This window comes from Lepus europaeus, chromosome 16, assembly GCF_033115175.1.
Source record: "Lepus europaeus isolate LE1 chromosome 16, mLepTim1.pri, whole genome shotgun sequence".
NCBI classification, from domain to species: Eukaryota; Metazoa; Chordata; class Mammalia; order Lagomorpha; family Leporidae; genus Lepus; species Lepus europaeus.
This window is the reverse complement of record NC_084842.1, coordinates 70,863,910-70,878,204: the sequence shown is the minus strand read 5'-3', so window position 1 is coordinate 70,878,204 and position 14,295 is coordinate 70,863,910. Positions and strand designations below refer to the sequence as shown.

At 50.5% G+C, this 14,295-nt stretch overlaps 1 protein-coding gene across 1 annotated transcript in view; it reads right to left on the bottom strand.

Annotated features, from left to right (window-relative positions):
- Positions 1-14,295, bottom strand: part of SEL1L3 (SEL1L family member 3) — a 108,178-nt gene that overhangs the window by 80,807 nt on the left and 13,076 nt on the right. Inside the window, exon 2 of the mRNA XM_062212862.1 lies at positions 12,807-13,371. Within this exon, the coding sequence (XP_062068846.1) occupies positions 12,807-13,371 (565 nt within the window). The remainder of the gene's footprint in view (positions 1-12,806; positions 13,372-14,295) is intronic.

Here is a 14,295-nt window from a genome sequence, read left to right as displayed (position 1 = left end):
CCCACCAAAGAAAAAAAAAGGATTCACTTAACTAAGGAATAAGGGTACTTTTCTCTTTCTTTGATTGCTCTTTGGTTTATAAACACCCTTGATTTAATCTAGGAAACAATCAATTTTCCCAGGCTTGGTGGAGAGAGAAGAGTTGGCTTCCGGGCAGATCACCAAATTCCAGTCTTGGCACAAATTGTGGGGACCCCAGCCTAGGATATTGGACATCCCAGCTCTCATAGGGGAAAAGACATTTTATCATAGAGAGAGGTACCGCTGGCCCGTTAGATCAAGTTACATTTAGAAAACTTCAGATGAGTTTTTACATGACCAGGCCACTGGGTATATATTTAATAGTGTGAAATATAACAGCTTTCCCCCAACGTCCACAGGGCAGCTGCTTTGTTAGCTGTAGAGATGCGTTTGGAATCCCAAAAAGTGGAGTTATCGATTCCAACAGAAACACTACAGAGTTTGCATTGATGCGGTTTGAGCTCAGTTTGTGTGCCCTGGACACAAGGGCCTGTTACCGGGATGGAGAAGGGGCCAGACATGGAAACAGTGTGGGAGTGAGCTCCGGAGCCTGGAAAGGAAATTCAACACAGGGCTTGGGACCAGCTCAGCCTTGGTGTGCCACCCACCGTGCTGAGCAGTCCAGGAGAGAGCAGACGGCCATGCTGGGCCCCAGGGGGCTTTCTGTTGGTGACCGCCGTCAGCGTCAGGTTAACCCGTGTAGGGTGCAAACATTTATCACAAAACACCGATTCCACTGTGCCCAACCCGACTCCAGGACAAAGAGGCTTTAGGAAGGTTTGCAAAGGAGTTAAAAATGAAGATGAATCAGCTCTTCCTTATCCAACAGTCGAAGAGTATGAGAGAAAACTTGTAGCAACAGAGGCTGGAGGGAACTCTCCGACCAAAGAGATTAAGTAATTTACAAAAACACGTACTTTTGAACCCACAAAACCAAAGAAACAGTCGTTTTCCTGTAAAATCGGTAGCTTCAATAGTCCTATAATTTGGAGTTTTACTGTAGTTTTCCCTTAGTATATTATTGTCTTTCCATTATAACTAGAAATAATTAAGAATGAAATTTTGGAGCAGGAAAGGATTTTAAAACTTATCCAACCCATGCTACCACATAGACCTACTTTTATTTTCAAGTAATTGATTGCTGCTGCCTGGAGTGCAAGGATTGATTACTGATGTCTGTCAATGGCAGTGCAATGGGAGGAACTGAACCAGTGTCATCACCGTTAAAGAACTTACAGGCAAGAAAACTAAGGTCTGACAAGGGGTAGGGTTTTGCTCAGTTTCCCCGAGGATGTAAGCCGCATGAGGGTAGGGCCCTATTTCACTTATTCTTCCATCCCCAGGGCCTTATAATAATAGTGCCCAGCACTTGACAGGGACCCTGTAACACTGGTGAATGACTGACAGATACGGCTGTGGCCAGTCAGGATTCTCATGCGTCTCCCTTTCTTGCCAGCCCCTTCCTTGGTTCTTGAATGTGTCTTACCCTGCACAAGCCACAAAATTGCCTCCGTCTTCCAAATCCTTCCCCCAAATCCATTTCTTTGGCTTATCTCGAATGAAGAGGTTAGGGTTTTGTTTTAACAACATCATTCAGACATGAATGTAAAAAAAAAAAAGGTTCATGTTTGAAACCCACCGCCACCCGCCCCGTTGACTGTTTTGCTTCTTTCTGGACATTTAGAGCAAGCAGAGGCGTTGAACATCATACGGTACCAAGGCCTTCACTCTGAGATGAGAAGTGTAAATGTCTTGTGGAAGGCTATTAGCTGGTAAGAGGCCCAGCAACAAACCAATGGACTTTTTATTAACCTCCCTGCATCTCATAAAACCTTCCAGAGAGACCTGCAGCTGACGTCCGGCACTCATGCTCCTGCACGGCTATCCTGACTGTTAAAACACTGCACTGTCTCTGTAGTTGGTCAGGTCACTGACATGGCCTGAACGGGCAAGGTCCCACCACCCACCCAGGCCACTCCTTCAGGGTAAGAACAGCCGAGCACCACCCTGCTTCAGCACTAAGGCTAGCGCCCGGTGATGCTGAGTAAGGGACCCTACCTTCTTGCTGGTTGTTAAGTTGTTTTGCTTGTTTATGGGAGACAGAGACAGACAGCTCCCCAAATGCCCACCACAGCTGCGGCTGGGATAGCACTGGAGCCAGGAGCTGGGAACTCAAGCCAGGTCTCTCCCATGTAGGTGGCAGCCACGCAACTAACTTGAGCCATTGCTGCTGCCTCCCAGGGTCTGCAATGACTGGAAGCGGTGTCAGGAGCCAGAGTCGGACACTCCAACGTTGGACATAGGCATCTGAAGCCCTAAGTCCAATGCCCTCCGCTGGATGTTAAACACTTTGAGGAACAGCCCTGGGTCAGGGTGGCATTGGAGAGACAATGCAGCCCCCTCGCCAGTTCAGCCGAGTGGTCAGAGCCCTGACACAGACACCTTGCTCTTGGGAGCGATGACAAAGCCCTACTGGGAACGTGCTACAAACGCACCAACGAGGATGCCCCTGGGAGCTCCACCCACGTGTGCAGGAGGTGGAGACGGCCAAGGCAAGGAGTCACCCAAAGTGGGAGTCTGCAAATGGCACGTGGAGGAACAAAGGCGGGGTGCAGGTGACCAGCAACGCTCTCCACACACAGGCACGCAGCAGCGGTGGTGGGCGGGGGCTCTATTTTCTGTAAAGCCAAAGCCTGAGAATAAAAACTCTATTTTCTGGCAGAGACGATGTAGGTCAGAACTTCCCCCAAAAAGGATACGAGGCAGTGAAGAGAGTTACTAAGGAAGCCCGTGGAATATTCAATGCCAGCAGTCTTGAGAAGAAAATGGATTGCACTACGGTCATGTATCCTGCAAACACACTTTTCTGTGTGCCCAAAGACCTCTGTGCGAGGATGTTCAGCAAAGCCTTGTTGTTAGAAACAAGACTGGAAGCGACCAGCAGAAGACAGGTCAAAGGCATCGCGGACTGCGGGCACTGGGGTGTTAAGGAGTTGTTGAAAAGCAGGCATACGAGGCCGGCGCCGCGGCTCACTAGGCTAATCCTCCGCCTTGCGGCGCCAGCACACCGGGTTCTAGTCCCGGTCGGGGCACCGATCCTGTCCCGGTTGCCCCTCTTCCAGGCCAGCTCTCTGCTGTGGCCAGGGAGTGCAGTGGAGGATGGCCCAAGTGCTTGGTTGCTGCACTCCATGGGAGACCAGGAGAAGCACCTGGCTCCTGCCATCGGATCAGCGCGGTGCGCCGGCCGCAGCGGCCATTGGAGGGTGAACCAACGGCAAAAGGAAGACCTTTCTCTCTGTCTCTCTCTCTCTCACTGTCCACTCTGCCTGTCAAAAAAAAAAAAAAAGAAAAGAAAAGAAAGAAAGAAAGAAAAGCAGGCATACGAGCTGACAGAGGAGGACCGCAAGCATGTTGGGTGAACACAGGGCAGTTTCCCATCTCCTCTCAGCTGTGCACAAACAGAACGGGCTAAGCTAAATGCTTCTGTGTGCTGAGAAGTTTCTGGAAGGAGACACAAGAGTCCATTACTGAGGCCGGCGCTGTGGCATAGCAGGTAAAGCCATGGCCTGCAACACCAGCATCCCACATGGGCGCTGGTTCGAGTCCTGGCTGCTCCACTTCCGATCCTGCTCCCTGTTAATGCTCCAGGGAAAGCAGTGGAAGACGGCCCACGTGCTTGGGTTCCTGTACTCCGTGGGAGATTCAGAAGAGGCTCCTGACTCCTGGCTTTGGCCCGACCCAGCCCTAGCCGTTTCAACCATTCGGATGAACCAGCAGATGGAAGATCTCTCTTTTCTCTCTCTCTTTCTGTAACTGTGCCTTTTAAAGAAACAAAAATGCATCTTTTTTAAAAAAGAGAAACTTACTGAGTTTGCTTCTGGGAAAAAGGCCAGAAGATTGGGGTGGTTGGTAACCTACTCTTTCCTCCATACCTTTGGATGCTTGGATTTTTTTTAACCAGGTGCATGTACTATTTTCCCTGCTTAAGAAAGAAACGAAAGGAAGGAAGAAGAGAGAGAGGAAGGAAGGGGGGGAGGAAGGAAGAGAGAGAGGCTCTGAGCATTCCCATGCAGGGGGAGGAGGCACAGCCACATTCCAGCACCCCCCACCCGTCCACCCCCACCCCGCAGCCCTCCAAGGCTGCTCAGTGCAGCTCAATTCGCTTCAAAGAGACCAAGTCCAGTGGGTGAAGGAGACAGCATGATTCACATCGATAAAAATTCAACTGTAAAAAAAGTGTTCCTCCTAATTTAGAAGCTGGGTTAGGACTGTATTAGCATATTTCAGAGGCGGCACAGCAAAGTTGACGGAATCAAGAAGTTTGCAATCCAGTTAAGTAAACTGCCTCTGTCTGCCTTTGCCTTTTCGTTAGGGGAGAATAAGACTGGCTCTCCCACGGGATTATTGGGAGGATTAAAGGAGACAACGTGCAAGGAAAAAGTGTTTTGAAAATTTGAAAAGGGTAATACAGACACCAGGCATTAATTAGTGTTATTACGGAAAAATTCAGACTACCATGATTAACTGGGGGAAAAAAAAGAAACTAGGTCTGTTGTTTTTTTTTTTTTTTTAAAGTTCCAAATATATAGCTTATAATTACGCCAAGCATCATCATGGCACTGCATGGCATCAAATGTTTTTTCTTTTTCTTTTTCAGAAAGATAAGTCAAGCCCAGCTCCGCCCCTAAACTTAACTGTCGATCAGTCTGTGGTAATGGAATTTTGTTCTGCGAAGTCATAGGGCCAATCCATCAGACGTGACGATGAGAATGACGTCTTAATGCGAGGAAATGGAACTGGAGAAGGAAGTGGCCGCGTTCTCTGGAGGGTGCCCTGCCTAACAGGGACGTTGAGGGAAACATCCGTGAAGGTGGACACGGCGGGAGGAGGTTCCACACTCCCTGGAATGACGGTCAAGAGCCTGCAGAGTGGCCCTGCGCTCCTTCCAGTCCTGTCTCCTGAACTGCGCCACCACACCCGACTTCTACGTGAACAAAAGCACAGCCGGTGCGCTGCCGGCTCAGGGTCCTGCACGTGGCACAGGGCACTCCTTCCCATCGGGGGCGGGCCCAGCCTCAGAACCCTTCTCAAGGCCATGCTGCAGGTGGGCCCTTGCCAGCAACCCGAGCCGCCACGGAGGATGAGCTACAGCCCCCGCTGCGTGGCCATCCGCTGGGCTACCACTCACGCCTGCCCTCCCACCTGGACACCTTTCCTTTTCTGCCTGAAACCCCCAATGGTCCCTCAAGTCCCCATTCAAATGTTGCCTCCTCTGTGACAAAGCCAGCGGAGCACCTAACACACACAGGGTGGCTTCCCAGTAGCTCACCCCCCACCCCTTCCACCCCCACCCCCACCCCCGCTGAAGGACCTGCAATAGATTCACAGAGTTTCACGCCCCAACCCAGCAGTGCAGCCTGGTGGGCGAGTGTGGGTTTGCTCTGTGCTGGCTGTGTGACCTCAGAAAAGTCCCTACGCCTCTCTGAGTCAGCTTCCTCCTCTCTGAATTTGACAGCAGAGTGCTGGGCAGATCTAGAGAATACCCACGGCAAGCACTTTGTGCGTGTTTGGGGTGGAAACAGCTGTCACCACTGCCAGCCATGTTCACCTCCCACGGGACCGCCTTCAAGAGAGGATGGCATGGTGGGGTGGCACAGCACCGTGGCACAGCGGGTTAAACCATCACCTGCGATGCCGGCATCACCTATCCAAGCACTGGTTCCAGCCTCAGCTGCTCCATTTCCCATCCAGCTCCCTTGCAATGCACCTGAGAAAAGCAGCAGAAGATGGCCCAGGTGGTTGGGTCCCTGTACCCAGGTGAGAGATCCAGATGGCTTTAGCCTGGCCCAGCCCTGGCTGTTGTGCCAATCTGGAGAGAGAACCAGCAGATGGAAGCTGGCCCTCTCTCTCTACCTATCATTCTGCCTCTCAAATAAACAAAATAACTCTTCAAAAAGGCTCACCTTTCAGCCTACAGAGCTTCTAATTAACACAAGCAAACATAGTAAGTGCTCAACACCTGTGTGTCTGCTTTTACTAGGACACAGGGGAACCCACAGAGGCTCCAGGAGGTCACAAGTAGAGAGCTAACTTCTGATTGCAAAATTTTTTTCCTTTTCTTTTTAATAATTTTTTATTTATATAAGCTGAACAATTTTCATGCTTTTCATATACACAGACTTAGGAGCATAGTGATATTGCCTACCCTCCCTCCTCCTTCCTTCCTTAGTCTTTAAATTTTGATTCTTTTTTTTTTTTTTTTTTTTTTTTGACAGGCAGAGTGGATAGTGAGAGAGAGAGAGACAGAGAGAAAGGTCTTCCTTTTTGCCGTTGGTTCACCCTCCAATGGCCGCTGCAGCCAGTGCATCTCGCTGATCCGATGGCAGGAGCCAGGTGCTTCTCCTGGTCTCCCATGGGGTGCAGGGCCCAAGCACTTGGGCCATCCTCCACTGCCTTCCCAGGCCATAGCAGAGAGCTGGCCTGGAAGAGGGGCAACCAGGACAGAATCCGGCGCCCCAACTGGGACTAGAACCCCGTGTGCCGCGCCGCAAGGCGGAGGATTAGCCTGTTAAGCCACGGCGCCGGCCGTAAATTTTGATTCTTACAATGACATACTTTCAGTTTATTTTATAATCATAAGATTAACCCTTCACTAAGTAAAGAATTCAACAAACAGTAAGTAGTAAAACACCTCTGTTCTTTAAGAGAACAGACAAGGTATGTGAATAATAATCAAACCCCAAAATGTCAATTTTGCTCACATACATCACATTTTTTTGTACTGTATTAGTTAGCACAGATCAGGGAAAACACATAAAAAAATTTCAATACTTTGGAATAAATTTGACCGAAGAGGGAAGTGAAAGAGTTCTACAATGGAAATTACAAAATATTTTTAAAAAGGAATAAAAGAAGAAACAAAAAAATTGAAGAATCTTCTATGTTCATGGATTAGAAGAATTAATATCAAATTAAAATCAAAATGTCTATACTACCGAAAGCAATTTACAGATTCAATGCGATCCCAATCAAAACACCAGCAACATTCTCAGATCTAGAAGAAACCATGCTAAAATTTGTTTGGACACACAAGACCCCAAACAGCTAAAACAGTCTTATGCAACAAAACAAAGCTGGAGGCATCACACAATTCCAGATTTCAAGACATACTACAAGACAGTTCTAATCAAAACAGCCTGCTACTGGCACAAAAATAGACATGTAGACCAACGAAACAGAAGAGAAATCAACCCACGCATCTACAACCACTAACCTTTGACACAGGAGCTTAAATCAATCCCTGGAGCAAGGACAGTCTCTTTAACAAATGGTGCTGGGAAAATTGGATCTCTGTATGCAGAAATATGAAACTAGACCCCTACCATACACCTTATACAAAAATCAACTCTAAATGGATCAAAGATCTAAATTTTTTTTTTTTTTTGAGATTTAAAAGCTTTATTAGAGTCCGAGACCCCCAGCCACAGTGGCCTAGGATAGCAGTGGAAGATGGCCCAAGTCCTTGGGCCCCTGCACCCACGTGGGAGGCCCAGAAGAAGCTCCTGGCTCCTGGCTTCGGATCAGCACAGCTCTGGCCGTTGTGGCCACCTGAGGAGTGAACCAATGAATGGAGGACCTCTCTCTGTGTCTCTACCTCTCTCTGTAACTCTGTCTTTCAAATAAATAAAATAAATCTTAAAAAAAAAAAACTTGAAGAGGCTGGTGGTACAGGTGTTTTTAAGCACAGTTTTGAGGAAGAAAAAACTTATCAGTTTGACATTCAGTTACAAAGCAGAGACAAAACTCATCAAAAGACCTGATTTGCAATCCTTCATCCTATGTGGCTTACTCACAATAAAACAAAAAAGCCATCAAGGATCTAAATCTACCACCTGATACCATCAAATTACTAGAGGGAAACATTGGGGAAACTCTATAAGACACTGACATAGGCAAATACTGCTTGGAAAAGACCCCCGAAGCACAGGCAATCAAAGCCAAAATAGACAAATGGGATTACATGAATCTGAGAACCTTCTCCACACTGGAAAGGAAACACTCAACAAAGTGAAGAGGCAACTGACAGAATGGGAGAAAGTATCTGCAAACTATGAAACTGATCACAAATTAATATCCAGAATCTACAAAGAGCTCAAGAAACTCAACAATAACAAAACAAACAATCCAGTTAAGAAATGGGCAAAAGACATGAACAGGCGTTTTTCAAAGGATAAAATTCAAATGGCCAACAGACACATGAAAAAATGCTCAAGATCACTAGTTATGAGGGAAATAAATAAAAACTACAATGAAGTTTCACCTCATCCCAGTTAGAATGGCTCTCATACAGAAATCAAAAAACAATGCTAGCAAGGATGTGGGAAAAAGGTACCCTAATCCACCATTGGTGGGAATGTAAGCTAGTACAGCCACTGTGGAAGACAGTATGAAGATTCCACAGAGATCTGAAAATAGATCTACATTATGACCCAGTTATCCCATTCCTGGGAATTTATCCAAATGAAATGAAATCAACATATGAGAGAGTTATCTATACTCCCAAGTTTATTGTAGCTCAATTCACAAAGGCTAAGATTTGGAATCAACCCAGATAACCAACAACTGATGACTGGATAAAGGAAATGTGGTATATACACATATGAAATACTACTCAGCTGTAAAAAAGAATGAAATTCTGCCTTTTGCAACAAAATGGATGCAACTGGAAACTATTATGTTTAGTGAAATAAGCCAGTTCTCAAAAGACAAATGTCCTATATTTTTCCAATTGGGAAAAATTTTTTGAAAATCTGCAAGGCAGGGGTGGCTGAAGAGTGGGAACTTGAGCTGGCTATGGCAGTGTGGGAACCACTTCTCTAGGAAGACATGGAAGTTGGTGGTGGGCAAGGCGGGATGTCAGAAGTGAAAGGAATGACCCAGGCCAAGGCGTCACAGACACCCTCTCCAAAGGCTGCATCCCTGTGGAGTACAAACAAAAATCCAATGGCGGAGCCGGCCCAACAGGGTTCCACTCAGGAAGCGGTGGTGTGTAGGCCGAGGCCCAGGGAAGGGGGACGGTCACCCAACCCTGGCAGGCTCCTTACTGTGTGAGGGTGTCAGCACGTGGTCACTGTGTGCTATTGCACCAAATCTCTATCCCCTTCTGCAATCATGGACATGACTGCACGCCTACTGTACGTGGGCACCACACCAGGCACCCAAACCAAACCAAGGAGGATCCTGGCCTTGGGGGCCTTGCATTCCAGTGTGCGACAGAGTTAGAAGGCAAATGAGCAATTCAGTACCTGCTGTGACAATGTCCAGTGCTGGTCAGGCCCTGAAGGCAAACAGAACTGGAGCATGATAGGGCACGGTGGCAGGGGTGGGGCAGCCATTGCCTGGGGAAGTGGCATTACAGCAGGATATGAGCCAGGCGAGGGAGCCAGCCAGGCAGGGGTCTGGGTGTGGGTACACACACAGAAGTCCCAAAGTGGGAAAGAACAGAGCCGGTGCTTCAAGGAGAAACCAGCAAGCCAGTGTGATAGCAGACAAGGCCAGCAAGGGACTCGGGTGGATTCCAGAGGCCAGGGTGATCCTAACTGCAAGGGGAGAGCCAGAGGCGGGGTTACAGGCAGGAAGTGATATGATTGGCTTGCACCGGCTGCTGGGGCCAGGATCAAGGCCAAGCTGGGTGGCCCTTGCAGACAGTGTTGAAGTCCAGAGTAGGACATGGCTTAGGTCTGGATGACAGCAGTACTCGTGGTCAGAATGACTGACCTGGGATAGATCCACAAGGCAACAGCACTGGCTGACCTCTGGCATAGTCTTACAGCTGGCAAGCCCAGGTGGCCCCCAGGCTGGGGCCCACACCCCTGGTCTGGATGACCGGTTTCTTGATCTCACTGAGTTCACACTTGAGTCAGGTGCACTTGTGACTTGCGTGGCACAACAGAGAACGCCTGTCCCCTCCCCCAAGGAAACAAATGACAATGAGAGGAGCCACGGGCGTTGCCAGCCTGACCGCCTCTGGCTCACTCGCCCACGTCACAGCAGGAACAGGTGCCCAGGGCGCATGTGGCCCGGCCCTGGCACACACATGCAGCCGACCCCTGATCCGGGTTAGGTTTACTCAGCTAGGATGGACAAAAGCCGGCTGCGTCTCCACCAACGCTCGGTCTGGAGGCCCGGCTGGGGAGTTGGCAAAGGAGATAAGGTGCTGAGGGGTGTGGCAGGCACACGTAGTCCTGGCCTGGCAGGCTAAGCGAGGTGGGGGGTGGAGGGCACTCCAGCCGCACTCGGGACCATTGCACATGGGGCCCCGGATGCCCCCTTAATAAACAGAAAGGAACAGGAAGTCATCCAGAGTCCTCGCAGGCCACCAGGCACTTGGCACAGAATCAGCCCCTGACTGCCATCAGCGCTAGCTGCAGACTGCAGGGCCAGGCAGGGCGGGCGGCCGAGGCTCAGCACCGTGCCTCACTCAGGAGCCAAATAATGAAGCCAGAAACCAGCCCCTTCCCGCCCCGCTTTGCCCAGGGCTGCAGCACCGCTCCTGGGATGTTTAAAGAGAGAGAGAGGCTAGGCCCCCACGCTCCCCAACCCTGCCCCTGCCATTTGTGTAAACATATCACAGCTGTGGGAAAGAGCTGGGTTTGCGGGTGCTGGGAGCTCTCTCTCCTATTTTCAGCGACATGAACTCTCAGGAAAGGTTCTCCTGGGCTTGTCGGTTTGATTGCACTGGTTCTCGCCCCAAAAGCAATGCCCTGAAGGTGCCGTTCCAGAGCCTTGCCAATGCAGGAAGGAACAAAAGACATCTCGCATGTGCAGGGCGCCTGGGGGTGCCCTTGGTGCTGAGCTGGTTCCTAAACGATTTCATTTGGAAACTTTGAGCTTGCCACTCAGTCGGTCTTTCTTCGCTTAGAGATACCTGATTTGGCAAACACCAAGTGGAATCATTAAGCCCCCGACAAAGGCAGAGAGGCACAGCCCAAGTGGTGGCCCTCTGGGTCTCCGACTGCCTTCCCTCCAAATGTCAGAGCCCTGCAGAGGGCGCTCCAGACACATGCTAGCATGGGGCTCTGCCTGGAAGAGGGGCACAGGGTGGTCAAGGAGAGCGCACGAAGCCCCACTTACCTCAGATCTTTAATTACCCACCCCGGGAACCAGCGCTAGGGCCCAGCAGGTTAAACAACCGCCCAGAGAACCATCCAGCTCCTTGCCAATGCACCTGGGAAGGAGCGGGAGATGGCCCAAGCACTTGGGCCCCTGCTATCCATCCACATGACAGTCCCGGATGGAGTTCTTGGCTCCTGGCTTCATCCTGGCCCAACCCAGGCTATTGCGGCCATTGGGGAGGGAACCAGTAGTTGAAGAATCTCTCTCTGTGTGTCTCTCCAAATAAATAAATATATATATTAAAAAAACCCACCCTATTCTAACCCCCATGCACACACACACATAGAGATTTTCTAGATGTCTCTGTGTTTTAACACCTGCACAAATGCAGACTTAAGCTGCAATGTAGAACAAAATTCTATAGACACACACACACACACACACACGTGCCTCTGAAGACTGCTGACACTGGAATGCAGCCCACAGTTCAGTCTCCGGCATTAGATCAAGACTGGATCCCTGCTTTGACGTCACGCTATGGTGATGGAAGATGGCACCATTAGGGGAGGCGTGGGGAGGGGTACACAGGACTCTAGCATTTTGGCGACTTCCTTTGTACATGAACATGTCAAGGTAGCACCCAGAAATAACCTCAGCCACTATCTCCCCAAATACAGCCTGGAAGAAGGCACATCCCGGTGGGGATGAGGCTGTGGCTAGAGGAAGAACTCGGAGCGTGTGTCCTTCGGTCACTTTCGTGTCACACACCAGGAGGCGTCAGGAACATCCGCGGCTGGCTCTGCTGCCCCAGCCCCACGGGTCTCCTGCACCTGCCCAGCCTGCCTGCCGGTCGGAGCCCAGTCACTCCAACGTCAAAATCCCGGCAGCTCTGGCCCTGGTCGAGTGGTTCAAGCTTTGGGGTGCATCAGTGACGAGGAACAGCCAGGACCCAGCCCCCCAACAGATGTGGATGAAGGCTGGAGCCTGGGGATTTGCATGGACAACCAAAGCGCTGCGTGGCAGTAGGGTGGCACTCTAGGACCCAGGCAGACCCCGGGGGGTGGGGTGGGGGGCTGGGAGCCTCTTGAAGAGGTCCTGCAAAGCTGAGACTTCGCACTCTCCCAACATCAAGGCTACTTTTTAATGAGCGCCGATGATGCGCTGAACAAGTCCACGCCCTTTAATTCTCACAACACGGCTCCCAGGGAATCATGTTGGCCCCCTTTAAGGAAACCAAGGCTCCGAGTTCCAGGGTGCGTAAGTAGCCAGCGAGAGCGCAGGAGCTGAACCCAGCCAGGGGTTACAGCTGCCTTCGGGTACTGCCCCGACTCCAGCTCTGTCGCCTCCTTCTGGATAAGACATTCTGCTTTAAGAAGCAAAAGTGCAGGGGTGGGAAGGAAACTTTTCCCAGTGCGTATTCTCAGTGGCATGGAGGTCAAAGGCTCCCACTCTCCGCCTCTCGCCCCCTCCCCCCAGTCATCTTCTCAACTAATCTTCTCCTCTCTTCCCCATCTTCACATCCAATCCTTTGTCCCCAGAGTCCTCAGTACATCCCTGGCCTCCGCCACCCACCACTACCGCCAATGCAAGCACGCTCTCCCGCCATCCTATCGCGATCCAGGCTCTGGGCGGCAGGACCTGGTTCCACGCGAGGCCAACGACAGACCTACCATTTTCCAGAGGACACTGTGGAATCCTGTTGGCCTGCAGGGTCCAGAGGTAACCCGCGTTCCACTCCAGGCACACCTGGTGCTCTTTGAAGGGGCGCTCGAAGGGCGGGACCGCCTGAAGCAGAGTGTAGTTCCTGGCCACGGCGTGCAGCAAGTCCGCCTCCCATTTCACGTGCAGGTCGGCGCCGCCGTAGGTGTGAGTGATCCAGGCTCGCAGTATCACTGCCGACACCGAGATGGAGTGCCTGATGAAGTAGTCGTCCCGGTAAACCATGATGCTGGGGAACTTCACATGCACTATGTGGGTCCTGCTGGTGTGAAGATGTTTCTCGTTCTTCCACCTTTTTTTGTACACAGGGATGCTACTCCGGAACTCGGATGACACAACCGCCTCCAGGCTGACAACGCAAGGCTGAGAGCATAAATACTCAACCGAGACCGCGGAGACGTTGCGGACGCTGCCTTCGAAGACGGTAAAATAAATAAAGTCTTTGTAAGTCTGCTCAGCCTTGGGTACCACCGACGTAGTGAGAGAAGTCTGCCTCCCCCAAGACGGCACGAAGTTCTGAAACAGAAAGAAGGAAGAGTAAGTGACATAGAGAGTTCAAAAAGAAACCAGCAGACCAATATGTGAATCCTTCTTTTCCTGGGCTTAAAATCTCAATCTGCAGAAAACCATCAGGGAGGAAGATAAAAGGTGTCGCAACTACTATTGAACGATTGGAAAGAAACCAACGCACACAGGCACAGATGAAAATTAGGCTCCACTCCCCTCCCAGCTCCAGCAGCATCTGTTGCTCGAAATGTGACTCTCAAAGCGACGTGGCGATAATTCCAGAGCTGGCTTCCAAGCACAGGGGCTGTGTCATCGCAAATCCAGTCGCAGCGGAACCTGCCTTCGACTGCAAACGAGACAGCCCAGCTTCAGAGGTCGTCAAACTATTGTCCTGACTTCAAACGGCAGGCCAGCGCTGCCCAATCAAAGGGAAGGAGATGTGCTCAAAGCGCATCCGCGAGGGAACCTACCAGGGATGCCAACCTGGCCCCTTTCTCTCGTGGAAGTTTGGAGCCAGGACAAGCCAGCATGACGGATGGACCGGCAGGAGGCTTCCACGGCTCCAAATTACACACGCAGGCAGGCTTGGAGCACAGTCTGCTTTGTCTGATTTTTTTTTCTTTTTTTCAGCATAGATGATAGGACACGTGCCAAGGAAGATTTCAGCTGTGCGCTTACTTAGCGAGTTCTTGAAACAACCAAGCCCTGTCCCCATGGACATTTCTTTCAGAAGAGATCCGGGAAGCTAGGTCTTGAACCCAAGGCACTCTTATGCACAGGAGCTATTGATAGATGCCAAGAGCTCCTCTAAACACGACTGTGACTCAGGTATGCAGCACATAGCAGCAAAATGCTCACGTTATACCACTTCACACTGAGCCACGATGGTTAAAAATACAAAACAGAGGGCGTAGTAAGCTGAGCCTCTGCCTT